Below are 26,873 nucleotides of genomic sequence, written 5' to 3'. Positions count from 1 at the left end.
AGCTTCCTAGATCAATTGATTTCCTGCAAGCTGAAAGCCATGTTGAACTGGCCCTTTCCTCTCCTTGACAGGAAGAGGGTTCTCTTCTCTTCTCCTTTTTGGGAAAATCATCTCTCTCCAATTAGCAGCATCAATTCTGTTCCACGTAATCAGCCTGTGTCAGGTGCCTGAATTCAGGCAGGGTCTCCCGATAGCCTCTGTCTCATCACTAGAGGTTCTTAATCACCTTGTAAAGGATGAAAACAAAATTAAAGAAGATTTGTCAGGCTTTTTAATGGAATCGTATGCCAGTGTCGTCCTGAGAGTCTCCCTGGATACCCAAGGTGCTCAGGCACAGATTGCAAGACACAGTCTGTAGCGGGTGAAAGCTGAGACCTCAGAGCCTTTGAACCTCTCAGAGGTTACTTAAGATAGGAAGAATTCAGTGTCATCAAGACCCGGGCGGGTACGCGTTTGCTCTTGGCTTGCAGGAAATGCAGCCGGGTCCAGAGACTTTGCAGCCCACACTGAGTTATGCAGGAGCCCGGTCTCTGCGCTTGTGTTGCTAAGCAATCTTCATCCTAATCCCTCGTGGTTTTATAAAAGTCAGTCAAGCCATACTCTTCCTGTGCGTTTGGATGAGGGAACAGCTTCCAGAAGAGAGGGCCTTTGTGGCAATGCGGTTCTGATGGGTGCAACAGGAAGGAAAGCAACCCAGGAAATTAGCTCTCCTAATCGCATTAGTGGGAGATTGAGCAGGAGACTCTGATTTTCAGGAAACTATTTGTTTCACAAGGTACCGAAGCAGAAAGCCTCCCAGTCAAAGGTGGTCCTTGCACATAGATCCTCCTCCCTGTCATTGGGTGAAAGCCAAGTTGTACCACCTCCTCCATTTCCTATCTTCCTAGCGGAAAACTGGTCATTTATTTTGATTTTTTTTCCCCACTTTGGTACCAGGGATTGAACCCAGGGTGCTTCACCACTGAGCCACATCCCCAGCCCTTTTTATATTTTATTTAGAGATAGAATCTCGCTGAGTTGCTTAGGGCCTCGCTAAGTTGCGGAGGCTGGCTTTGAACTCGCCGTCCTCCTGCCTCAGCCTCCAGAGTGCTGGGGTTACAGGCGTGTGCCACCGCGCCCGGCTGAAAAGTGTTCATTTCTGTGATGCTTCTTTGTCCCCAGGACACTAAACCCTTGATTCGTGTGGCAGTAGGAAAACTGAAATCGATTTGGTGAAAGAGAAAGCAGAAGTTACCTTTCACCTGATCACTGCACATATATCTGGGGCAAACCATTTACCAGAGCAAATTAGAAGGGGCCTCCTATCCTTGCAGCTCCTCCCTCATTCCCTCTTCACCGTGAACGGGGATAAGAAACACAGGGTGCAGGGTAACATTCCCCCAGGTCGGAGCAAGCATGAGAGGAAGCCAGGAGACATTGGGAAAGACCCCCAGCTGACCTAGCCAACATCGCCGCACAGTGAACGTGAGCAAAACTCAGCTGTCACTTCCTTTGCGACACTGGCATGTGACATTTCATTTCCCCATTTTCAGTGAAGCATCAGCTGCCTAGCGAGCACATGACTTAGTTTGAAAAAATTAGGTGATCTTGTTGACAGCACATCATGCCGTCACCACAAAAGTGACCCGCGTTAGGTAGCAGCCTCAGGATGCCCGAGGTGCCATGGAAACCACCTCGTCCCAGCAGTGACCCACTGAAGCTCCGGCATCCTGCATGGCTGGTGGGTCTCACACTGCAGGGGCTGCAGGCGAGACAAGGCTGCCAGAGGGTTACACTGACTGGGGAACAGTCACTGGGCTGGAAGCACTCTGTTCTCCTTGTCGTGAGCGTCAGGTTCAATCAGTCACTCACTCTTTTTTTTTTTTTTTTTTTTTTTCGTACTGGGGATCGAACCCAGGGGGCACTTAACCACTGAGCCACATCCCCGGCCCTTTTTATATTTTATTTAGAGACAGGGTCTCACTGAGTTGCTCAGGGCCTCACTAAGTTGCGGAGGCTGGCTTTGAACTCACGATCCTCCTGCTTCAGCCTCCCCAGCTGATGGAATTACAGGTGTGTGCCACCGCGCCCATCACTCTTTTAACATCATCGCTGGTGCACCTACTAAGGGTTGGGATCTTTCTTAGATGTACAAAAGCAATTTTTAAAATGATTTCTTTACTCAAAGGTGCATGCTTTCTAGCAAGACCCACTATTTAAATTTTTTAAATGCTGCAAACCTAAACATATTTGGTTTCTATTTGTATGCAAAGGAAAGGATGCATGAATTCACTCATTGAAAAAACATTTGCCGAGTCCCTTCACGGAAAATGTTAGTGGTTCCCAAATTCTGGAGACAGATTTTCATGATGAGAAGCCACCTGGCCTTGGGAAGTTAATTTAATACGAAGTCGGGCATTTCTCTCCCTTAAGTTAGGCATAGCTGAGCCAATATCATGGAGGTGTGGTAAGGGGACTGTTCATGGGAATGCATTATGATCTGCCAGGTTAAATGGCCCAGAAGCAGTTGACCATGTGGAAACAGAACCTGCAGATACAGAAGGCTTGCTTAGTAAAACTGAAACCAAAGTTTTATAATAAATAGAGGGAAAAGATATGATTGGAGTTTTATCTTGAGAAATAAATCCAAAAATATGCAGTTAAGTTTCTTTAAGCTCACATTCATCAAAATTACCTTTTGAGTCATTTCAAGTTTTTTAGATTGGAGATTAAAGTCATCGGCACATTTATTTCTGTAAGTTTTGCGGTCAAGTTGCATGATAGGCAAGTAGCGCCTTCTTCACTTAGTTTGAATTTATCAATAAGATCTGAGAGGGAGCTGTGTTTTGGGGGGTGGGTACTGGAGATTGAACTCAAAGGTGCTTAACTACTGAGCCACATCCCCAGCCCTTTTTATTTTGAGATAAGATCTTAAGTTGCGAATCATCTCACTATGTTGCCAAATCTGGCTTTGAACCTGCGATCTTCCCATCTCAGTCTCCCGAGGGACGAGGATTACAGGCTTACCATTGTGTTTAACCTCTACATTGTGAAATAATCACCAGAAAATCAGAATTATTCACATGTGCATGTTTTAACATAGTTACCATGTTCTTACCTGTGTGTGTGTGCGTGCATGCATCCAGCTGGTGACAACACTGGAGAGCACCCTCTTGGCTCCTTGTCACCATGCAGTATGTTAGATCTGCAGCACTTATTCATCCTTTTAATTTATTTATTTATTTTTGGTACTAGGGATTGACCCCAGGGGTGCTTAACCACTGAGCCACATCCCCAGCCCTATTTTGTATTTTATTTAGAGACAGGGTCTCACTGAGCTGCTTAGGGCCTCCTTGCTCAGTTGCTGAGGCTGGCTTTGAACTCGCGATCCTCCTGCTTCAGCCTCCCCAGCAGCTGGGGTTACAGGTATGCGCCACCATGCCTGGCCTCCCTCTTCCTTCCATCTCCAGCTGTGGGAGAGGCCTGCTGCCAGGTGAGGAGGATGCCCAGGCTGAGGTTCCTGCAAACATCTTGGAGAAGCTCAGAGAACTGGGTCCTTCTGCCAATGGCCTGAGAGTCCCCTTGCTCCAAGTGGATCCCCCAGCCCCGGTGGAGCCTGTGGAGGACACCTCTGCCCTAATGGCCATCACCACACGGGCTTCAAGCCAGAAACACCCAGCTATGTGGCTCCCTAGTCCTTGATGTCAGAAGCAGACATGGCACGCCTTTCTATCCCGACACCTCGCTGTGTCTTGAGATGACTCGTCACGCGGTAGCAGCTCAGTGCACCTGCCTGGACCACTCCTTTTCAAACTGCAAGTGCCACTCGGGATAGCACAGATACCGTCTTCCACCCCTTTCCCTATCCCAATTCTCCTCCATGGCCTTTTGATTCCACACCCTGAGTCCCATGGGGGCGAAGGTGCAGGCACCGTTTCCTGGCCTACGACAGCCACGCTTCTTAAGGGGACCTGTTCCGGACTCAGTGAATGCTTTTTTTTTACCTAAATAAATAAATAAGCTGCAAACCTGTCTCTAAATAAAATATAAAAAAGGGCTGGGAATGTGGCTCAGTGGTTAAGAGCTCCTGGGTTCAATCCCCGGTACCAAAAAAAAAAAAAAAAAAAAAAAAAATTAAGGAAGAATGAGGCAGAACTGTAGGTTTTTGACCTCAGCAGCCCAGTGATTTCCCAGTCATTCCTATTCCCTGTGGAAGGGGGTAAGACAGGGTAAATGCCTGGAGAGAAGGACCCTGGGCCACACGTGAGGCTGGGTGCCACTATGGGCCTCATTGGAAAGGCAGCACTGAGCATCATGTTGTGTATTTCCAGATGTCAGCATTTGTCAAAGTCTCAGCAGGCTCAAGGAACTGCGGTATATATCCAGTGTGTCTGTGTGTGAAGCAATTGGAGACGTTGTCCGTTCATTGCTGCGTATTTTCAAATCAAATACTTTGGCTTCCATCTATGATCCTGTAACTGGGGGGTTTCTACAGCGAGCCCCAGGCTAACAGGGATCCCCATATTCTGTTTCACCTAGTTTTCTCTATTTCACTTAATTTCCATAGTCATTATAAGAGGCAGATGTTTTTATCTCCATTTTACTGATAAAGAAATGGAGACAGAGAGGGAAAGAGGATTGGCTAAGGCCACACAGCAGCACAGGGCAAACCAAGAATGTGCTTGCACACGTGGCTCCAAAGCCCCTCATCTCTGGGTGCTCTGCCTGTCAGGGTGGTATTTGGTATTTCTTTTTCTTTTTTTAAATAATTTTTTAATTTGTTCTTTTTAGTTATAGATGACAGTAGGGTGTGTTTTGACACATCCTACATACATGGAGTGTGACTTCCCATTCTTGAGGTTGGACATGGTGTGGAGTTTCACTGGTCGTGTGTTCATATATGAGCATGGGAGAGTGACGTCCCCTTCATTCCACTGTCTTTCCTGTTCCCATCCCCCTCCCTTCCCTTCATTCCCCTTTGCCTAATCCAGTGAACTTCTATTCTTCCCTCCCCATCCCTTAGTGTGTGTTGGCATCCCCATATCGAAGAGAATGTTCAGCATTTGTTTTTGTGGGGATTGACTTATTTCACTTAGCATGATAGTCTCCAGTTCTACACACCTACTGGCAAATGCCATCATTTCTTTCTTCTTTATGGCTGAGTGATATTCCATGGTATATAGACCACATTTTCTTTATCCATTCATCTGTTGAAAGGCACCTAGGTTAGTTCCATAGTTTCGCTATTGTAAATTGAACTGCTATAAACATTGATGTGGCTGCGTCACTGTAGTTCGCTGATTTTAAGTCCTTTGGATATAAACCAAGGAGTGGGCTAACTGGGTCAAATGGTGGTTCCATTCCAAGTTTCCTGAGGAATCTCCACACTGCTTTCCAGAGTGGTTGCAGCAATTTGCAGCCCCACCAGCCATGTAGGAGTGAACCTTTTGCCTACATCCTCGCCAGCATTTTGTGTTACTTATATTCATGAGAATTGCAATACTTTGTATTTCACACAAATACTCATCAACAGCAAATTCCCTCTTCTCACCCACAGCTTTATCAAGCAGTAAAGGTGAATTCTTGCTAAATGGAGACTTCGTGGTCACAATGTCCAAAAGGGAAATCCGTATTGGGAATGCTGTGATTGAGTACAGCGGATCCGACAACGTAGTGGAAAGAATCAACTCCACAGACCGCATCGAGCAAGAACTGCTGCTTCAGGTAGAGACCTTCCCGAGCCCTCCACCTTTCCCTCCTCCTGGGATCATGGCCTGCAGCCGTCTGCCTCACGCCCTCCAGGTTCTGTCGGTGGGAAAGCTGTACAACCCCGACGTGCGCTACTCGTTCAACATTCCAATCGAAGACAAGCCTCAGCAGTTTTACTGGAACAGTCATGGGCCCTGGCAAGCGTGCAGCAAGCCCTGCCAAGGTATCTGCTTTGAGTTTCTTTTGTGGGGCTTCAAAGGGTTTTTAAATTTTTAACTTTTTTTTTTGGTACCAGGGATTCAACCCAGGTGTACTTAACCACGGACCCGCTTCTCCCGCCCTTTTTATTTTTTATCTTGAGACAGGGTCTCACTAAATTCTTACAGCCTCAGTAAGTTGCTGAGGCTGGCTTTGAACCTGCGGTCCTCCTGCCTCAGCCTCCCAAGCTGCTGGGATGACAGGCATCGTGCCCCACCGCACCTGGCCAAAGTTTTGACTTTTTAAGAACAGCCACACACGTGCAGTCTGTGAACAGTTCTGCATGTTTCGACTTGCATTCGCTAATGTCTTTGCTCTGCCTCTGTCTGGCCACTTGCAACTGGCAAATTCAACTTTTTTTTCCCCCTGCAGTTTTTATTGGTGCATTATAGTCATGCATCATGGTGGGGTTTGATGTTACATTTTCATACGGGCACACAACGTGACAATGTAATTTGGTCAATATCATCCCCCAGTATTTCCCTTTTCCCTCCTCTCCTCCCGCCATTGATTCCTTTTCTCTATTATGCTGAGCTCCTTTCAATTTTTGTGAGATCTCCCCCCACCTTTCTTTCCTTTTCCCCTCTAGCTTCTATATATGAGAGCAAACAGACAACTCTTGACCTTCTGAGTTTGGTTTTTTCACATAACATAATGATCTCTCATTCTATCCATTTTTCTGAAAGTAACATAATTTCATTTTTATCGGTGGCTAAATAAACTCCATTGTGTATATAGACCACATCCCCCCCCCCCTTTTTGTTTTTTTTTTGGGTGCTGGGGATCGAACCCAGGGCCTTGTGCTTGCAAGGCAAGCGCTCTGCCCACTGAGCTATCTCCCCGGCCCCTAGACCACATTCTTCATCCATTCATCCCTTGATGGACACCTGGCGGCTTCCATAGCTGGCCATTGTAAGAGTGCTGCTGTGATCGTGGGTGTGCTTGCGTCACCGTAGTAAGATGACTTTAGTTCCTCAGGATGAACACCGCGGAGGGGTGAGTTCCATGCCTAGGCTTCTGAGGAAGCTCCATACTGATTTCCACAGTGGTTGTTGCTCATTTCCAGTTCCAAAGTGTCAAAGTGTCCCTGTCCCCCACGTCCTCTCCAGCATTTCTTCTGGCTTGGGTTCTTGATGACTGCCGCTCTGACAGGAGAGAGGTGGAAGCTTAGTGTAGTTTTGCCATATCCAGCTTTTTAAAGATTCAGGTTATGCTAGGTTTTCTTACCTAAAGAGGTTGGCACACACATGGATAACCGAGTAAGACGAACTTGCCGTGTTAATTTTTCGGATACACGGTTTCAGTAGTTGTATACTATTAATTTTGTTTTGTTTTGCTAAATTAGGGTCAGCAAACTATAGCCATAGGATAGATTCCGGCCCGCCACCTCCTTTTATAAATGAAGTTTTATTGGGCTCTGAGCACCGTGGTGCACGCCTGTAATACCAGTGGCTCGGGTGGCTGAGGCAGGAGGATTGCAAGCTCAAAGCCAGCCTCAGCAACTTAGTGAGGCTCTAAGCAACTCAGCGAGACCCTGTCTCTAAATAAAATATAAAAAGGGCTGAGGATGTGGCTCAGTGGTTAAGCACTCCTGGGCTCAATCCCTGGTAGAAAAAAAAATATCAAAAATAAAATAAAGTTTTATTGGAACACAGTCATACGCATCTGTTTATGTATTGTCTATGACAGCTGCATTTTTGCCCTATAATGTCGAGAAGTGCAACAGATAGTGTATTGGCCAACAAAACTGGAAATGTTTACCAGTCCTTAGGCTAACCAGGATTATTTGCTCCGAATAATTCTTTGTCCTCTCTGCTTAGGGGAGCGGAAACGAAAACCTGTTTGCACCAGGGAATCTGATCAGCTTACTGTTTCCGATCAAAGATGCGATCGGCTGCCCCAGCCAGGACCCATCACTGAAGCCTGTGGTACAGACTGTGACTTGAGGTTGGGCCTCTGCGTTCCTCCTGGGAACTTGCGAGTGGAGCGGGTGCTGCGGGGGAGCGTGTGTGTGGATCAGAAGGAGGGGAGGCTCACCTTTAGTTCTGCTTCCTTCTGGGTTCCCTGAGATAAGCTCCAGCCCCTTCTCCACCACATTGGAACTTATCATCTCAGCACCTGCCTGTAAATTTCTGGTTCTAAGAATTAAAAATAGCAGAGTGTAGTACTTGCCAGAAAATATTCTAACTTGATCTTCACAACTCACTGAGTAGGTATTGAAAGTCAGCAAGAGAGGGGAACTTGGCGGGTAAGGTGCACACGCCTGTCATCCCAGTGGCTTGGGAGGCTGATGCAGGAGGTTCACGAGTTCAAAGCCAGCCTCAGCAACTTAGTGAGGCCCTAAGCAACTCGGTGAGACCCTGTCTCTAAATAAAAAATAAAAAGGCTGGGGATGTGGCTCAGTGGGTAAGCGCCCCTGAATGCAATCCCCAGTACCACAAAAATTAATAATAATAATACAAATTTTTAAAATAATTGTAAACAGAAGGTGGAGATCCTTATCCCTCTTTGTGCCTGTGGTATTCTGGATCTACCTAGGGTGCATTCCACCCAGAAGATGAACTCTTAGGTATGCCAAAGTAGCAAGGAGAAACAAGAAGAAAATCCATATAGAACTCTCTATTGAAATCTATGTAGAACTCTCTATATTGAAACACTTATTTATGAAAGTGAAATCAAGGCAGGAAGTATCAGGTAGATAGAGAACTCTAAAGCTTTCCACTAGCCTGCAAGATGGACTGTGTCATGTTTAAGTAGTGAATAGCCCGGGGATCATGTCAGGTAGGTGCAGCTAAGGTGTATTACAGCTTCATCCTCCTTTTACAGTCCAGAGACTATGGGCGTAGAGTGGCATGTGAATGTGTTAAAGTCTCACCATTCATAAATCACAGAGTAAGACTTGAACATTTTGAACTTCTCACGGCACCATGCCAAAGCCTCCACTCATTGTAGGTACCTGTAATGCTGAATGGAGTACAGATTTTGAGGCTTGGGGAGGAGACTGCTGTGATCGATTAGCAATGCCTGTTATGGGAGTCACAGTGGAAATGGTGATAAGTATGCCGTATCTCTGCCCGTCCTGACTTGAGGCTCTGACTTCAAAGCCATGACCTTTCCACCCTGACACACTTCCTCTCTGCACCTGGTTACTGACCTGCTTGCTGATAGGCTTGTCAGAAAGCATTGACTGAAGTCACAAGTCATTGTAAAAAATAAAATTCAAGTCATTAAAAGGTAGACATGTACGCTAAGACCAGGCAATATTCTTATTTTCAGAAGTGTCCATGTAAACCCATTTACTCTAGCAGTTGAGTTAAAGTAGAAGTAAAGGTCCTTTCAGAAATATAACTCATTGACTAAGTGCTGAACTGAATTAATCACTAAAGTTTGGCAGAAAAAACTGGATTGGTGCATAGATTCCTTGAAGTACAGCCTTAATAACTTGAGAAAGGTGGCATTTTCAGGTTAGTCTTCTAATTATTGCTGTGTCACCCATCACTCTGAAGGTAATGGTGATATGGGCATGTGTTTTCTAAGAACTTTTTTTAAACAGTTATATATTATTCTGTTAATAGTCACATTAATAGGATAGTTTTTAGATTTTTTATTGTCTTCTATATAATCTTATATTATCCTACTGATAGAATTAATAGCTGATTAATTTCCCACATACAACTAGGACACAGGTATCATCACCATTTTACAAATAGGGCTGAGAGAAGTTAAGCAGAATGCCCAAGGTCACACAGCCAGCCAGTGCCATCTTTACTCTGTCAACCTGATATCAATATAATCATGATTTGAGCTAATTAGTTTTGGTACCAGCAATTGAACCCAGAGGTGCTTAACCACTGAGCCACATCTCCAGACCTTTTTGTGTTTTATTTAGAGATAGGATCTCACCGAGTTGCTTAGGGCCTCACTAAGTTGCTGAGGCTGGCTTTGAACTCACCATCCTCCTGTCTCGGCCTCCCGACCTGCTGGGATTACAGGCACAAGCCACCACACCCAGCTCAAACCAGTGCTTTTGAGAAGCCCTACCAAACATGTCCTTCTCCATGTGAAGATGCATAATGCTGATCAATATCTTGAAGGCTCTGAGAAGATCTGCATTATAGAAGCCAGTTTACTTCAGTAGTTCTCAAAATCATTTAATCCCACAATCCTCACACAGACACCCCCGAATGAACACAATCATACATTTTCCCTCTGTTTCCACTTACTGACAAACACATTGGAATATGCTTTTTTGAAATATACTCATCAACTATAATCATGTGTAATTTCCCATGAAATGAACTCAGGGATCTCAAAACACCAAAGTTAGATACTGCTCAGAAAGAGAATCCAAATCAGATGACAGCATTCTGAGCAGAATTTTTCTAAGGCAGTATCATGACCTTCCCACAGGCTCTGTAAGACTCTCAGCTCAGATTCTGGAGATTGTGTGAATATCAGGGAAATGACTTTTGCAGCCCAAGCTTATGGTCCTGAATGGAAAATAACCTATCCCAGAAGGTATCCAAGAATCAAAGTGCAGATGGAAAGTTCCAGATGCCTCTGTTGAATTGGTCCACATTTCAACTCCTTCCTGCAGCAAGTGAGAATTTCCCCCTATTAAACTGTGGCAGGGTGAGAGAAAGCATTGGTCTGCAAGCCCTCGTGTAATCTGTTCCGGGTTAGAACAAAATCCCCTCAATACTGTGTCACTCCAAGGGAAAATCTCTAGCCCACTTTACTTACCAGTGGGCACCTCTGAGCTGCTTTTGAGCATCAGTAAGAAAGTCCATGACAAGCATATCCTGGAATAATCCTCTTTTCTCTGAGTCCTTTTCCAAACAGGTTTACATAGAAGAACTCTTAGAACATTGACGATCAATCAGCAAACCGTCCAATTTCTGAGCAGTAGAGTATTAACAAGAGGCATATCCAGTGAAGATTATAAAGCAATTATCTTTTTGAATTTGTAAATCCCATCAACAAAATTATATTTCAAGTTCCTTTAAAATTAGTCATTTTATTTATTTTCTTTCTTTCTTTTTGCTTTGTTTTGTTTTGTTTGGTACTGGGGATTGAACCCAGGGGTGCTTAACCACTGAGCCACATCCCCAGCCCTTTTTATATTTTATTTAAAGACAGAGTCTTGCTGAGTTGCTTAGGGCCTCCCTAAGTTGCTCAACTGGCTTTGAACTCATGATCCTCCTGCCTCAGTCTCCTGAGCCGCGGGGATGACAGGCATGCGCCACCATGCCCAGCTTGTTTAAATGCCCTGCTGACTGTGTTCCTGGGGCGTTAAAAGAAACCAACAGTTCATTGACACATACTGAGCACCTACTTTGTGCCTACAAAGTTTCACTAAACATACTGGGGTTACAAAGATGTATAGATTCAAATCTAGTTTTAGGAGGGTATAATTAAGTTTTATAGATGGTGACTCACATCTTTGGAATTTAGTCTTTGTTCTCAGATAATAATACACAGGATTTAGCATACTTGAAATTCCCAGTTACAATGCAAGTTCTTCTTTCTTTCATTAATTCACAGAATGGTCCTTGAAGACTTTCTAGCATGGGCCGACACTTGGCAGAGGCTTTCTATGATGCATTTCTAAGAGAAGAAGGCAAATGAAATGCTGGATTGCATGAACTTTTTAAATATAAAATTGCTTTTTCCTGCTCTGCTGAATGCCAAAAATTTTTTTTCTCTCTTTTTGGTTTCTTAAATTTCAGATGAACTGTATCAGGGAGAATTTTCACAAACACAAGGGCCTCTGGCCATCTCTCTGTGACTTCCTTGTATTTTCCTTGTATTTCACAGCAGCCGTGAAAAATACTCGGATAGTTGGTTTAAAATTGAATGTCAGTAACTGACTGTGGCTTTGAGCTCCACGGTATTTGAGTCCCCTCTTGCACTCATTGGATAGGCGTATATATTTTAACAGGAATATGTTGTGTCTCTCAGGTGGCACGTGGCCAGCAGGAGTGAATGTAGTGCCCAGTGTGGTTTGGGTTACCGCACGTTAGAAATCTACTGTGCCAAATACAGCAGGCTAGATGGGAAGACCGAGAAAGTTGATGACAGTTTTTGCAACAGTCACCCCAAGCCAAGCAACCGGGAGAAATGCTCAGGAGAATGTAATACAGGCGGCTGGCGGTACTCGGCGTGGACTGAAGTAAGTTGGTTCTCGTAGAAGAGTGTCTTTTTGGATGAGTCTGATGAGTTAACGGTGGCTTCTTGCAGGATTGCATTAAGAAGTCCCATTTAGCTTGGTGCAGTGGTGCACACCTGTAATCCCAGTGGCTTGGGAGGCTGAGGCAGGAGGAATGCCAGTTCAAAGCCAGCCTCAACAACTTAGTGAGGCCCTAAGCAACTCAGCAAGACCCTCTCTAAATAAAATATTAAAAAGGACTGGGGATGTGCTCAGGGGTTAAGCACCCCTGGGTTCAATCCCCAGTACCAAAAAGAAGAAGAAGAAGAATTAGATGAAGAAGAGCAGCAGCAGCTGCTGCTGCATTTAGACTATATAGAAAGAGAACCATGGGCTGAGGAGATAGCTCACTTGGTAGAGTGCTTGCCTTGCAAGCACAAGGCCCTGGGTTCAGTCCCTAACAGCACCAAAAAAAAAAAAAAAAAAAAAAAAAAAAAAAAAAAAACCATGATCAATTTATAATGCCTGAGCTCATTCAAGCTCTGCAGGAAAGAATCCCATGATTGATTTGTAATGTCTGCCCTGGGCCTGACAAGTAGAGAACTGCAAGTGGTAAAACAAATCAACCAACCACTTTTCTGTTCCTCAGGGGCCATTTCCAGATTTATCTGCCTATGCCAATGAGCTCTTGTGCACTTCAATATAAACCTGGTTAATAAATCCAGAGCATGAAAAGAAAAATCTCTCCAAAAGCAAAAGTAGAGTCAGCCAGGGTCAGTTGGTGGTTAAGAGTTAGAGGAGGATCTTGAGCATACTGTATAAGAAACTCAGCAATGGTTCGGTTTGATTTTTCCTCACAGTGTTCTAAAAGCTGCGATGGGGGAAGCCAAAGGAGAAGGGCTGTTTGTGTCAACACCCGCAATGATGTCCTGGATGACAGCAAATGTGCCCATCAGGAAAAAGTCACCATTCAGAGGTGCAATGAGTTCCCGTGTCCACAGTGGAAATCAGGAGAGTGGTCAGAGGTGAGATGGAGGAGCCACTGCTGCTCCCCAGGTGGCCTCAGATTCCCTAACTCTGGGTCCCCCTCCTGTGTTTATGGCTGAACCTACAGAACCTTCTCCCTTCACCCCTTGAGTAAGCAGCCACTCCATTCCCCACCCAGGCCATGACTGAGTACTGGCTAGTCCACTAGAGACCTTGAAGCCACTGAGGGTGCGTCTGGGTTGTCCACCATAATAGTTTCTGTTGGTGACCTGGAGTCACGGATCCTCCCTTCCGTCCTCTTTGAGCCCTAAATTGCTGAGTGGGAGTCAGGACTTTATTAATCATAAGGCTCTGCTGGCTTAGACTTGAAATCAACATGACGTTTCCTACTTCCTCATCTTGGAAATAAGAGAATTCCACCCCAGTGAGGGACCTCTCTGACTGAGGCATCCATTGACTGGAGGAAAACTTGCGCAAAAGAGTAAAGGACCAGACCGGGGTCCAGATTTACAGCTTTCTCCTTCCTTCCCTTATGAACTTTGTGTCCCAGAATGATAAGAAAAAGAAGCCCTCAGAACACTGCCCATTAACCCAGCCCCGGGAGAGTCTCAGCAAGAGGCAACTCACTCCATCTTCCTTAAGGGGATGCAAGAGGAAGCGGGTCAGAGGTTCCCGGATGAACCGGCCAAGTCAGGAGTATGGGGAGGAGGGTCATTCCCATCAGTGCCTGCAGCCATGCCCTTACCTCTTCCCCCTCAGTGCAGCATCAGCCATTTACTGTCCCATCAAATGAAGTGTGGATCTGAAAGGACGTGGCCAATGCCATTGGAAGGGTGGGGAAACAATGGCACAGGTGACAATGAGTGTGTGGTTCCTGGTGGGGTGAACAACACACCACTAGTGCTTGAGGTCCAAGTTAAACTCTAATATCTGGTTTAAAAAAAAATGAATGGATGCCGGGCACACTAGTGCACACCTGTCATCCCAGCAGCTCGGGAGGCTGAGGCAGGAGGATCAAAAGTTCAAAGCCAGCCTCAGCTACTTAGCGAGGACCTAAGCAACTCAGTGAGACCCTGTCTCTAAATAAAATATACAAAGGGCTGGGGATGTGGCTCAGTGGTTAAGCACCCCTGGGTCCAATCCTGGTACCAAAAAGAAGAAAAAAAGAAAAAAGAAAAAAAAGGAAGTAGTATGCATACATTTTACTTAGATGGCTAATTCCAGTTGAAGTATCATTTCAAATTAAGTAGCAGACCTTTGAAACAATATTCGATCAAATAGGGGTGGGCAGCATCAAATGATAAACTCAGAATGATCCCAAGTTCCTTAGATAAAAAGACTGGAAGGAAAAGAGCTAAATGTAGTTCATACTTGGCCATCTGATAGTGAGATTTCGATTATAGTAATATCTTTGCGTTCTTTCTTTTTCAAAGTTTCTAAAATGAACTGGGTACAGTGGCGCACCCCTGTAATCCCAGGGGCTTGGAAGGTTGAGGCAGGAGGATCGTGAGTTCAAAGCCAGCCTCAGCAATTCAGCAAGCCTCTGTCTCAAAATAAAAAAAATCAAAAGGGCTGGGGATGTGGCTCAGTGGTTAAGCACCCCTGGGTCCAATCCGTGGTACCAAAAAAAAAAAAAAAAAACAAAAAAACAAAAAAAAAAACCACAGAAGTTTCTAAAATGGACATGAATAATACTGATGATGATATCTGACATATTTGGGGTAAAAATTGTACTGAGCCCTTTCCATAGATGTTTCTCGTTTAGTTTTCACAACACTTTGCAGTAGACCCGGTTGTTGTCCCATTTTACAGATGAGAAAGTGGGAGCTCAGCAAGCCCCTGTGACTTGATTGCACAGGGGTTCCAAGGCAGGTTGGCCTGATTCCTTGTTCCCCACACTTCACCCCTGTGCTGGAAAACCATGAATGTTCTTTTTGGTATTTTAGGGGCTGGTGCTCTGTTGAGTTTATTCTCTGTTTAAAAGTGGCTCAGATACTACAGAAAGGAGAGAGGCAGGAGGAGGAGGAGGAAGAGGATGGGGGGGGGGGAAGAGCTCTCTTGGTGCATTCAGACAGCATGGGGACTGGCACACCTGTTCCTGCTCATGAATCCCCCCACTCACCCACACACCAAGCCACAGCGCATTGATCAGAAACGCCTCTGCCTGCCTCTGCTTTTTATTACAGTGCTTGGTCACCTGTGGCAAAGGGCATAAGCATCGCCAGGTCTGGTGTCAGTTTGAAGATCGATTAAACGACAGACTCTGTGACCCGGAGGCCAAGCCAGCCTCCACGCAAACTTGTCAGCAGCCGGAATGTGCGTCCTGGCAGGCGGGTCCCTGGGGACAGGTATTTGAAGTGATAAGATTCTTAACTACATTCTTTCCTTCTTATCTGGAGAGGGCTTGCACAGGGACATTCCAGTGGTGGCGGGATTAACCGCTGGGCTGTGTGGATCCCCCCTCCCCCCCCACCGTGCCCAGGGTTGGGTTGCTGCTTCCGCTCCTGGAGCTCAGGACCCCGTCTGCAGACCCACGTGCACGTTTTCGCCCTTTGGCTTAAACCGCATGCGCGCATTTCAACAAATTCACAACAGACTGCAGTCTGGCTGATGTTATCTTCTCGCGTGCCTCTGTGGGTCTGTTACAGAGTGTGATCCCCTGCCAGAGCCTTTGGCAGGAGGGTCTGGACTGGGATTTGAAAGGGCTATTTTGGCTCCCAATGTCACCATTCCAAAGCTCACCTCTCATAAACAAGTCAGGCCCCTCCAACATAATTAATTAGAGCAAAGGGCACAGAGTCACCAGGCTTGGAAAGCATCTTTTCTGAGTCCTCTTGGTCTGGAGGACTTAACCTCAGCCTTTCTTAAAGGAGAGAGTGAGAGTCTCCCCGGAGCTTGCATTTACTCCTGGAATTCAGTCCTTCCTAATATAGAAGCAAACATTCTGCGCTGCTGTTGAAGCAGGACTCCGAGTTCCCAGGAGAAGGATCGCAGCTGCGGGCTGTCACTTACATAATGTCTTGAAGAATGACTTTTCCTGCACCCTGACCAGCCACGGCTCCTTCTGTCCTTTAGTCTTCATTTCCAAATTTGCCTGCAACCAACCAGGGGGAACTTTATTCTTGAAATATTACATTGCAATAGTGCCTTCTTGCAATGTCTGCGGTCCGTATTGATTGACACTCTTCTGCATCTCTCCTACTTCAGGACATCAGTGGCTCATCATGCCGAATAAGTGGAAAGAGAAGCTTGCCTTCTTCTTTTTTCTTTTCTTTTTTTTTTTTTTTTGTCTGTATCTGCATAACTTTTAGGGAACAACAAGAGAAAGAAAACCCACCTCAGGGTCACTGCCAAGATCTGAATATAACATCTACTAAAACTGACAGGCCTATTTTTTTTTTTTTTTTTTTTTTTTTTGGTCCACATCTTACATCAGACCATTCCTAGCTCATCTTCTATCCGAATTTGCTTTTCCTTTGTCTGATTATTCAATTCAGGGAAACAGTTATTAAAGATATTATTTAAGAATCATAAGTCAAGAAGAGAAATTTTACAAAATGTAATTTAGCAAGGGCTGGGGATGTAGCTCAATGGTAGAGTGCTTGCGTAGCATGCACAAGGACCTGGGTTCCATCCCTTGTACCCCAAAAAGAAGCAGAGAAAGTCATTGAACTAAAAGAAGAAAACCAAACACACTCCTAGCTATGCAGTGCAGAGATCACTGGTTCATGATTTTCTTTTCTTTTCTTTCTTTCTTTCTTTTTGATACCAGGGATTGAACTCAGGGGTGCTTAACCACTGAGCCACATCCCCAGCCCCTTTTTATATTTTATTTAGAGACAGGGTCTCCCTGAGTTGCCTAGAGTCTCGCTAAGTGCTGAGGCTGGCTTTGAACTTTTGATCCTCCTGCCTCAGCCTCCCGAGCCGCTGGGATTACAGAGCCGCTGGGATTACAGGCGTGTGCCACTGCACCCAGCTATGTTTATGCTTTTCTTGTAGTGCTTTTAAAACTAATTTTGGGCTTGCACTCTTCCTATTTTTTTAAATTAAAGTGAACCTCATAATATAAAATTAAAAACTTTTTAAACAAAAAGTATAAAAACTTTTTAAACAAAAAGTATCAGTGACATCTAATGTGTTCAGAATTTTGCACACACAGTTTTGCAGCCTCTATTTACTTCTAAAACATTTTTATCAGCCCCCAAAAGAAAGCCTGTACACATTAAGAGGGTTGTTCCCTATATCCTTCTTCCTTTAGTGCCTGGAAGTCAACAGTTTTTATTCTGTCCATATGGATCTGCCTGTTCTGAACTTTTGATAGAAATGGATTTATATGCTGGGTACTGTGGCACACGCCTGTCATCCCAGTGGCTCGGGAGGCTGAGGCAGGAGGATCGCAAGTTCAAAGCCAGCCTCAGCAACTTAGCTTGACCCTAAGCAACTCAGTGAGACCCTGTCTCTAAATAAAATAGAAAAAGGGGCTGGGGATGTGGCTCAGTGGTTAAGTACCCCCTGGGTTCAATCCCTGGTACTAAAACAACAACAACAAACAAAACCACTTGGCCATGGAGATGTGTAGGTTTATTTCTGGACTCTGATTTCTCACCCCTCAGTTGCTATGGCTGTTTTAATTCCAGTTTGAAATTGGAAAGTATGTTTGTTCTTTTTCAATGTTCAACTTTGTTCCTTTTCAATGTCATTTTGGCTATTTGGGATCTCTTGCCACTTCATATGAAATGAAGGCTCAACTTTCCTACTTCTTCAAAAAAATCATTAGGATTTTCATGGGATTACAATTCAGCAATCCTAAATCTTCTGGCCCATGAACATGTCTTTCCGTTTATTTAGGCCTCCTTACTTTCTTCCAGCAATGTTTTGCAGTTTTTAGTGTAGAAGTCTCACATTCTTGGTTAAAGATTTCCTAGGTGTTTTATTCCTGGGTGTTATTGTAAATGCAGTTGTTTTCTTAATTTCCCTTTTGGATTGCTCATTGCCAGTGTTTAGAAACACACCTGATTTTTGTGCTTTTACCTTGGGCCCTACAACTTTGCTGAATTTATTAGCCATAGTAATTTTTCTGTGGTTCTTTGGGATTCCTGTGTATAGTATGATGATACCTAAAAATAGAAATAGTCTTCCGTCACCCTTTCTAGTTTGCATGCCTTTAATTTTTTTTCCTTGCTAATTTCTCTGGCTAGACCCTCCAGTATGGTGGTGACTAGCAGAAGTGAAGACATCTTGTCCTGTTTTTGCCCTTCAATTGATGAATTAATAAAGAACCTGTGGTATATATACAATGGAATCTTACTCAGCCATAAAGAAGAATAAAATTACGGCATTTGCAGGCAAATGGATAAAGTTGGAGAATATCATGTTAAGTGAGATAAACCAATCCCAAAAAACCAAAGGACGAATGATCCTTGCCCTAGGGCAGATCTTTCAGTCTTTCTCCACTGTGTTAGCCATGGGTTTTTCTTTCTTTCTTTTGATGCTGGGGATTGAACCTAGGGGTGCCAAACCACTGAGTCACATCCCTGCCCTATTTTATGTTCTTATTTAGAGACAGGGTCTCGCTGAGTTGTTTAGGGCCTCACTAAGTTGCTGAGGCTGGCCTTGTACTATGATCCTCCTGCCTCAGCTTCCGGAGCCGCTGGGATCACAGGCGTGGGCCACCACACCCAGCTTTCTAATCTTTATTATTTCCTTTCTTCTCCTAATTTTGGACTAACTTTGCTCTTCAGTCTCTTCCTTCTGAAGCTACGCATTTTGGTCATTGGTTTGAGATCCTTTTTCTTCATCTTACAGAGTCTTTTGCAGCCATCAGTCTCCCTGTGAGCCCTGCTTTCACAGAATCTCATATATTATCTCAGTTCTGTGTCATTTCCATTCACCTCCACGTGTTTTCGGATGATGCTGGTGATTTCTTCTTTGGCCTGCAGGCTGTTTGAAAACGTGCTCATTGCTACTCACCTGTGGACCTAGCAGCTGTGCTTCTGTTGATTCTATTGTGGTCAGAGGACATGCTTTGTTTTATCTTCTGCTTGACTGTCTTGAGACTTGTTCTGTTGCCTGACATGTGACCTATCTTGGAAAATATTCCCACGTGGGAGAGGAATGTGTAATATTGGAGTCAGGGAAGCAAAAAATGCCAGCATGCTGTCTTACTGAAATCTGGCCATGCTTACCAGTGCCTGTAGGTTTTCAGGAGACGTCAGGTTCCGGAAGTGTTGATTCTTCTACTTTTCACGTTGCTTCAGTGGAGAGACTAATCCCTGGAGCCTCTTCCTCTGTCATGTCTCTGACATCACCCCTTCCTCTTAGACTGCTTTTTAAAATCTGTTTGCCTTTTAGATTTATTTTGTCCTTTTATTTATTTCCTTTCCTATCTGGACACAATGATGTCTCTAACTTTTTTTTAATAATGTATTTATTTTGATTCATTGTAAACAAATGGGGTATAACTTGTTTCTCTGGTTGTACATGAAGTAGAGTCGCACCATTTGTGTAATCATACATGTACACAGGGCAGTGATGTTTGTCTCATTCTGTTATTTTCCCTTCCCCCCACCCCTCCCACCCCTCTTTTTCCTCTATACAATCCATCCTCCCTCCATTCTTGCCTCTCTCCCATCCTGTTATGTATCATCATCTGCTTATCAGCGAGATCATTCGTCCTTTGGTTTTGGGGATTGGTTTATCTCACTTATCATGATATTCTCCAACTACATCCATTTGCCTGCAAATGCCATAATTTTATTCTTCTTTGTGGCTGAGTAATATTCCATTCTGTATATATACCACAGTTTCTTTACTCATTCATCAATTGAAGAGCATCTAGGTTGGTTCCACAATCTGGCTATTGTGAATTGAGCAGCTACAGTATCTCTGTAGTATGCTGATTTTAAGTCCTTTGGGTATAGGCTGAGGAGTGTGATAGCTGGGTCAAACGGTGGTTCCATTCCAAGCTTTCTGAGGAATCTCCATACTGCTTTCCAGAGTGGCTGCACCAATTTGCAGCCCCACCAGCAATGTACGAGTGTACCTTTCTCCCCACATCCTCGCCAGCACCTATTGTTGCTTGTATTCTTGATAATCGCCATTCTAATTGGGGCGAGATGGACGCTTAGGGTAGTTTTGATTCTTGCATTTTTTTAGGTGGTTTCTAACATCTTATTATCTATAAGTATATATAGCCACGAGCATCTTGCTGTTCAAAAATAATGATGGGAAACTCCTATTATTTCCTCAGAATGATTTTTCAGAAGCCAAGTGAGGCCCCAGGGTTCTGTGAAGTACTGGTTTTAACTACAGTGCTGTCTAGGGGGCGTGTGGAAGGAGGTTCTTCCCCCTCCTGGAGTTCACAGCCAAGGAATGGAACCTTCCATTGGTCAGCTTTACATTGCTGTGACCAAAGTACCTGACAAGAACCACTTAGAGGAGGAAAGGTTTATTTTGGATCAGGGTTTCAACCTGTCGTCCGGTGGCTGCATCAGTTTGGGCCTGAGGCGAGGCAGAGCATCATGGCGGGAGGATGTAGGGAAGGGAAATCTCCCACTCAAGACAGCCAGAAGCGAAAAGAGTCAGACGGCAAAGGGCCAGGGGTAAGGTCTAGTCCCCGAGGCCACGCCCCCAGTGAGCTTCCTCCTCTGACCACGCCCCACCTGCCTACCCTTCCCACCACCTCCCTGTTGTCCATTTAGCTCTCAGTGGCTTAGTCCACCGTGAGGTCAGGGTGCTCACGTCCCAGAAGCCACACCTTTGAGCATGACTACACTGTGAGCCTTCACCACATGGTCTCCCGAAGACATATCGTGTCCAAACCGTAACAAACCCCTACAAATACAATTCCAATAGGAGGCAGAAATAATTCCAAGTGTCACATAATAGTTGATCAGTAAAATACAGTGATCCATTATAATTAATGATACAATAATTATAATTATAATCATCAGTAAATGATACTAATTTGTATAGAGCAAGATTTCCCCCTTCTACCTAACTGCTTTGGGTGCTAGCCTTCTGGCCTACTGTGATGGAAATATTTTTCTCTTGCAGAATGTTTGGGACGGTAAGGGGAAGGGAAATTTGCTGAACATTGTGTCCTGTTTCCTTCCCCCAGTGCAGTGTCACTTGTGGACAGGGATACCAGCTAAGGGCAGTGAAATGCATCATTGGGACCTACATGTCTGTAGTCGATGACAACGACTGTAATGCAGCAACCAAGCCAACGGATACCCAGGTGAGTCCCCCTTGTCCAACTCAGTGACTGACTTTGGGCGTCAAGATGCCAAAGCTCCCCATCCATAGGATGTAGGAAAGGCAACCAGCTGATTAAATTACCTGGGTGTACTTACTTTTTGTGTTTAAAGTATAATATTTTGTTTTATTGCTTTTGTCCTTCTCTGGTTATTTGGAATATAACCAGAGACAGACAGATGATAGATAGATAGATAGAGAGATAGATAGATAGATAGATAGATAGATAGATAGATAGATCTGACTTTATTTTATTTATTTATTTACTTTTAGTATTGGTGATTGAACCCAGAGGCACTTAACCACTAAGCCACATCCCCAGCCCTTTTTTACATATTTTATTTAGAGACGGGGTCTCTTTGCGTTGCTCACTAAGTTGCTGAAGCTGGCTTTGAACTCGTGATCCTCCAGCCTGAGCCTCCCAGGTCACTGGGTTTACAGGCGTGCCCCATCGTGCCTGGCTCTGACTTTATTCTTATCAGATGGCAAATATTGGTTGACCTCATTTTCTTGAACTTAGATTTTTTTTTAATGATATCTTTAAATAATTCAGTAACTAATATCCTGAGTTCAGGTAGTGTGTGCTGAAACTAGGTTAGACCAGCTCACCAGAATCAGCTGGTAAATTTTACAGGAACTTGGAGGTTAAATGTAGTCATTATTTTAAAATAGGAAATATAAACCTATATTTAAATATATGATATTAAAAACAAAGCTGATAAGCACCTAAAGCTTATCACTTCCTAATTATTTTAATACATGACTATCATCTATGCCCTTGGGATTGTTTGCATCTGGATGTAGTGCATCAGCATCCACAGATCAGAGACGGCATTTGGCCTTTGGTTTTGGGGGACTGGCTTAATTCACTTAGCGTGAGAACCTCCAGTTCCATCCACTCACCAGCAAGTGCCATCATTTCGTCCTTCTTTGTGGCTGAGTAGGGCGTTCTTGACCCCTCTGTGCTTATTCACCCTTTGAGTCTATGTAGACTTGAACTAACTGGGTTTTCTCTCCCTTCACATCTAGGACTGTGAATTCCCATCTTGTCACCCTCCCCCAGTGGCCCCAGAAGCAAGGAGAAGCACACACAGTGTTCCAAGGACCCAGTGGCGATTTGGATCTTGGACGCCAGTAAGAAAGAGACTGGGAGAAGCAGGGAAGGCGGGTGTCCTCTGACGTGGCTACCGGAGGGGGCTCCTGCCTGTAAGGACCGTCATCAGTCACCTGACTGCACTCTTTCCTTCCCACCCAGTGCTCGGCCACCTGTGGAAAGGGGACCCGGATGAGGTATGTCAGTTGCCGGGATGAGGACGGTTCTGTGGCCGACGACAGCGCCTGCGCTGCCCTGCCTAAACCTGTGGCCAAGGAGGAGTGCTCGGTGACACCCTGCGGGCAGTGGAAAGCTCTGGACTGGAGTCCTGTAAGCCAGTGAACCTCGAGGCATTGGGTGGGATTGGGGGCACCGGGAGCGGGAGGAGCAGTTGGGGCTCCCAGACATCAGTGGGTGAGATTTCAGAGCATCCGCATATCAGAGAGAACATTCAGCCTTCAGTTTTGGGGGATTGACTTATTTCACATAGCACAATAAGCCTCCATTTCCATCCATTTGCCAGCAGATGCCATAATTTCATTCTTCTTTATGACTGAGTAATATTCCTTTGTGTCTACGTACTACTCTATGGGTTTTTTTATAAAAGTAGATGAACCTTTGTCTACAGGCAACTATTGCTTTCTGCCCTGAAAAAGCCCCAGAGTCCAGGAAATAGCTTATCATTAAGTGAAAAGGAAACATAAGGAATGAAGATTATAGCTCAGTAAATAACAAAATATGTATATGAAATTGGAGGGGTGGGGTCAAATGGAACGATGTAAAAACTCACACCTTGTCATTTACCGGTTGTGTCATCCTGAGCAATTTCAAGTCACATTTTTCTTCTGCTCTTAAGACCAAAAAGAATACCTACTTTTAAAGTTGGTTGTGAGGGTTATTTGAGATTATATATGTTAAATGCTTTGCAGAAAGTAGGTCCTCAATAAACAGTATCCATCCTTCAGTCCATCCATCTGTCAGTTCGTCTGTCTGTCAGATCCTCATGTCTACTCACCAGATATTTGTGAAAGCTCACTAGAGAAAAAGCAGCAAACCTAGAATAAAAAAGTCCCTGCCTTTTTTGAGAATGTTCCAACAGAGAATCCATACAGTGAACAAATAACAAAATGTGTAGCAGCAGGTGGGGATGAGTACGGGAAACCAGGGAAGCAGAGGACTGGCCTAAAGACAGGGTGTCGCGCTTTTCAGTAGGGTAAGCAGGACCCCCGTGGAGTGAGTTAGCCATGAGGGCATCTATTTGGGCAACTAAAGGCCCCACGGGGGTGAAGTCCCCGAAATCTGGGCGTGTTCAAAAGCATCCTTAAGGCCAGGGTAGCTAGAGCACATGGAGGGCAGATGACAGGCGCCGAGTCAGGAACCAGTGGCGACCCCAAGAAGGGCTTCCGAGGTCAGCAGAGGGACTTTGGTTACTGTTCCCAGTGAACTGGGAAGTCACTGGAGGGACACGTGATGTGACTTCTGCCCTGCAGGGTCATGTTTGGTGACATGCAGACAGCAGACTCAGACGGGGAGCATCCAGGCCCCCAGCCCAGTTGCAAGGCGTCCCTGGCACTGCCCCTGGCAAGGGAAGGCGATTTCTCAAAGTCAGGCCACGGCGGCAGTGGCTATTGTGAGAAGTGGCTGGATCAGGGATCTAGGCTAATACCAAGCTGACCGGGGAGGGGAGGACCCCCAGCCTGCCTGGCCCCAGCCACCGAGGCAGCATAGGCTGGGCGCGGGCAGGACGTTCAGGGGCGAGCGGTCCAGCCGCCGGTGACCACCCTTTTTCTCTCTGAACATCCGACGTAGTGCTCTGTGACGTGTGGGCAAGGGAGGGCAAGCCGGCAAGTGGTCTGTGTCAACTACAGTGACCGCGCCATCGACCCGAGCGAGTGCGACCCGGATCAGGTCCCCGAGGCCGAGCAGGACTGCGCCGCGTCGCCGTGTCCCCGGCGGACCCCGGGCCGGGGCTCCGCTCCGCACCCGTCCCAGAACCAGGACTACCGGCCCCGCGGCCCCAGCCCCGGCCGCACCCACGTGCTGGGCGGGAACCAGTGGCGCACGGGCCCCTGGGGAGCAGTGAGTATTCTCGGCCCGCCTCCCGGCCCAGCGGCCACGCCCCCTGGGGTCGGTGTGGGCGGGGGAGTCTGGAATCTCCTCGGCCAGGCGTTGATGGGCGGCTCCCTGGACTCTGGGGGCAGGGGGCGGGTTGATGACGGTCCCCACACTCCTCAAAGGGGCGGGGACCGCGTGGAGGAGGGGGCGTCGCCGCTGGGTGACAGGAGCAGGTGGGCTCTGGGAGGTATTGCAAAAGTCAGAATGAGACCCACCTGGAGCAAGAGCAGAGAGCCTTTTCTGAAAGGGAGTTCTTTTTTTTTTTTTTTTTTTTTTTTTTCTTATTTGGTGTTTCTCGATTTGCATGACAGTAGAGTGTATTTTGACACATCACACATACATGGAGTGTGACTTATTCTAATTAGGACCCCATTCTTGTGGTTGGACATGGTGTGCAGTTTCACTGGTCGTGTGTTCACATATGAACACAGGAAAGTGACGTCCATTCATTCCACTGTCTTTCCTATTCCCATCCCCCTCCCTTCCCTTCATTCCCCTTTGTCTAATCCAATGAGCTTCTCTTCTCTCCCACCCCATTATTGTGTGTTAGCATCCGCATATAAGAGAGAACATTCAGCCTTTGGCTTTTTGGGGATTGACTTATTTCACATAGCATGATAGTCCCAGTTCCATCCATTTACCAGCAAATGCCATCATTCCATTCTTTTTTAAGGCTGACTAATATTCCATTGTGTATAGATACCACTTTTTTTTTTTTTTTTTTTTTTTTTTTTTTTTTAATCCATGCATCTGTTGAAAGGCATCTAGGGTTGGTTCCATAGCTTGGCTATTGTGAATTGAGCTGCTATGAACCTTGAAAGGGAGTTCTTAAACAAAATGGCTTTCCTTTCTGCTATTTTCCAGATGAGTACAATCTAAAGTGGCATCGTTACTGTATCATTGGTAGTAGATTAAAGAGGAAATACTTATGTTAGGTAACATCAGTGCTTGGGGTAGGGGAGCATATATAATCCCCTAAAGATTAGCAGTGCAGGTAGACTGAAGATATCCATTTGACTAAAAACTTACATTTTCAAATTTTGGGGGCTGAGACAGGTCCCCTTATCTGTGAGCCTCAGTGTCCTCAAATATAAAATGAGGATACCATTAATTCCTGTTCTATTTGGTTTGTATAAATTAAATGAGATGAGCCAGGGCAGTGGCACACCCCTGTAACCTCAGTGGCTCGGGAGGCTGATGCAGGAGGCTGAGGCGGGAGGCTGAGGCGGGAGACTGAGGCAGGAGGATCTCGAGTTCAAAGCCAGCCTCAGTACCTTAGCGAGGCCTTGATCAACTCTGTGAGATCCTGTCTCTAAATAAAATGTAAAAAGGGCTGGGGATGTGGCTCAGTGGCATAGTGCCCCTGGGTTCAATTCCTGGTACCAAACTGATAATAATACTACTATTAATAATAATAACAACAAACAAGATGATACAAAGTACTGAGTCTGCCACAAAGTGAACTTAAGAAACATGGACAGTGATCTTGATTATAGTCACTACTATTGTCCTTCAAACTATGAAGGCCTCGAAAACTATTTAATATGTACGTGATAATATTAATATTTGGATAATTTGAATTATTTTACCAAATAATTTTCCCCAAAAATTTGTGTCGTGGGATACCGTATGGAATTCAGGAGGGACTCTGGGTGGATGTGTTGTCAGAGCCACTCAGGGCTTCTTCGTTTTTGTTTACTAGTTGCTTCCTTCTAGTACAGCTAATTGTGTTTAATTATTTCTGTACTATAAGAATTAGATGAGCCAATCATGGCTACACACGCCTGTCATCCCAGCAGCTCAGGAGGCTGAGGCAGGAGGATCGTGAGTTCAAAGTCAGCCTCAGCAACTTAGCGAGGCCCTAAGCAACTTAGGGAGACCCTGTCTCTAAATAAAATAGAAAAAAGGGCTGGGGATGTGGCTCAGTGGTTAAGCACCACTGGGTTCAATCCCTGGTACTGGCACCAAAAAAAAAAAAAAAAAAAATTAGATACCAGTGGTATCTGGGTTTCAGTGAATTGGACACACCTCCCTGTGAATACTACTCAGCCCCTGCGTGCTTGCGTCCCACAGGCATGGGCTGCATGCAGAACAACCGGTGGCTCAGCCCCTTGACCATCTAGGTCCCCTCTCTGCTTCCTAATTTAAGCCTTCCTTGGTTCAAATTATCCAAAAAAAAAAAAAAAAAAATTTCAGTTCTGAGAAATTAGAGGGTGATGGTGGAAGTCATTACTGAGGGTTTCACGTTGTTTTTCTGAATGTTGAAAACATTCAGAACTCAGACGTGTATGAGTTGGTAGTTCTAGGGGAGGGCATTTTATTTTATTT

At 45.2% G+C, this 26,873-nt stretch overlaps 1 protein-coding gene across 5 annotated transcripts in view; it reads left to right on the top strand.

Moving 5' to 3' along the window:
• The window catches only part of ADAMTS9 (ADAM metallopeptidase with thrombospondin type 1 motif 9), a 174,978-nt gene that overhangs the window by 64,868 nt on the left and 83,237 nt on the right, over positions 1-26,873 (top strand). For 4 of the 5 annotated variants that reach the window (XM_079114348.1, XM_079114347.1, XM_079114346.1 and 1 more), the window contains 10 exons: positions 5,537-5,703; positions 5,782-5,911; positions 7,767-7,893; positions 11,908-12,118; positions 12,955-13,119; positions 15,268-15,429; positions 21,201-21,320; positions 22,367-22,471; positions 22,593-22,760; positions 24,240-24,509. In XM_079114348.1, coding sequence (XP_078970474.1) covers positions 5,537-5,703; positions 5,782-5,911; positions 7,767-7,893; positions 11,908-12,118; positions 12,955-13,119; positions 15,268-15,429; positions 21,201-21,320; positions 22,367-22,471; positions 22,593-22,760; positions 24,240-24,509 — 1,625 coding nt within the window. The remainder of the gene's footprint in view (positions 1-5,536; positions 5,704-5,781; positions 5,912-7,766; positions 7,894-11,907; positions 12,119-12,954; positions 13,120-15,267; positions 15,430-21,200; positions 21,321-22,366; positions 22,472-22,592; positions 22,761-24,239; positions 24,510-26,873) is intronic. The other variant, XM_079114349.1, reaches the window with a different exon arrangement.

Source organism: Sciurus vulgaris (genome assembly GCF_902686455.1).
Source record: "Sciurus vulgaris genome assembly, chromosome: 16".
Taxonomy (NCBI): Eukaryota; Metazoa; Chordata; class Mammalia; order Rodentia; family Sciuridae; genus Sciurus; species Sciurus vulgaris.
This window is presented reverse-complemented; position numbering and strand designations above follow the sequence as displayed.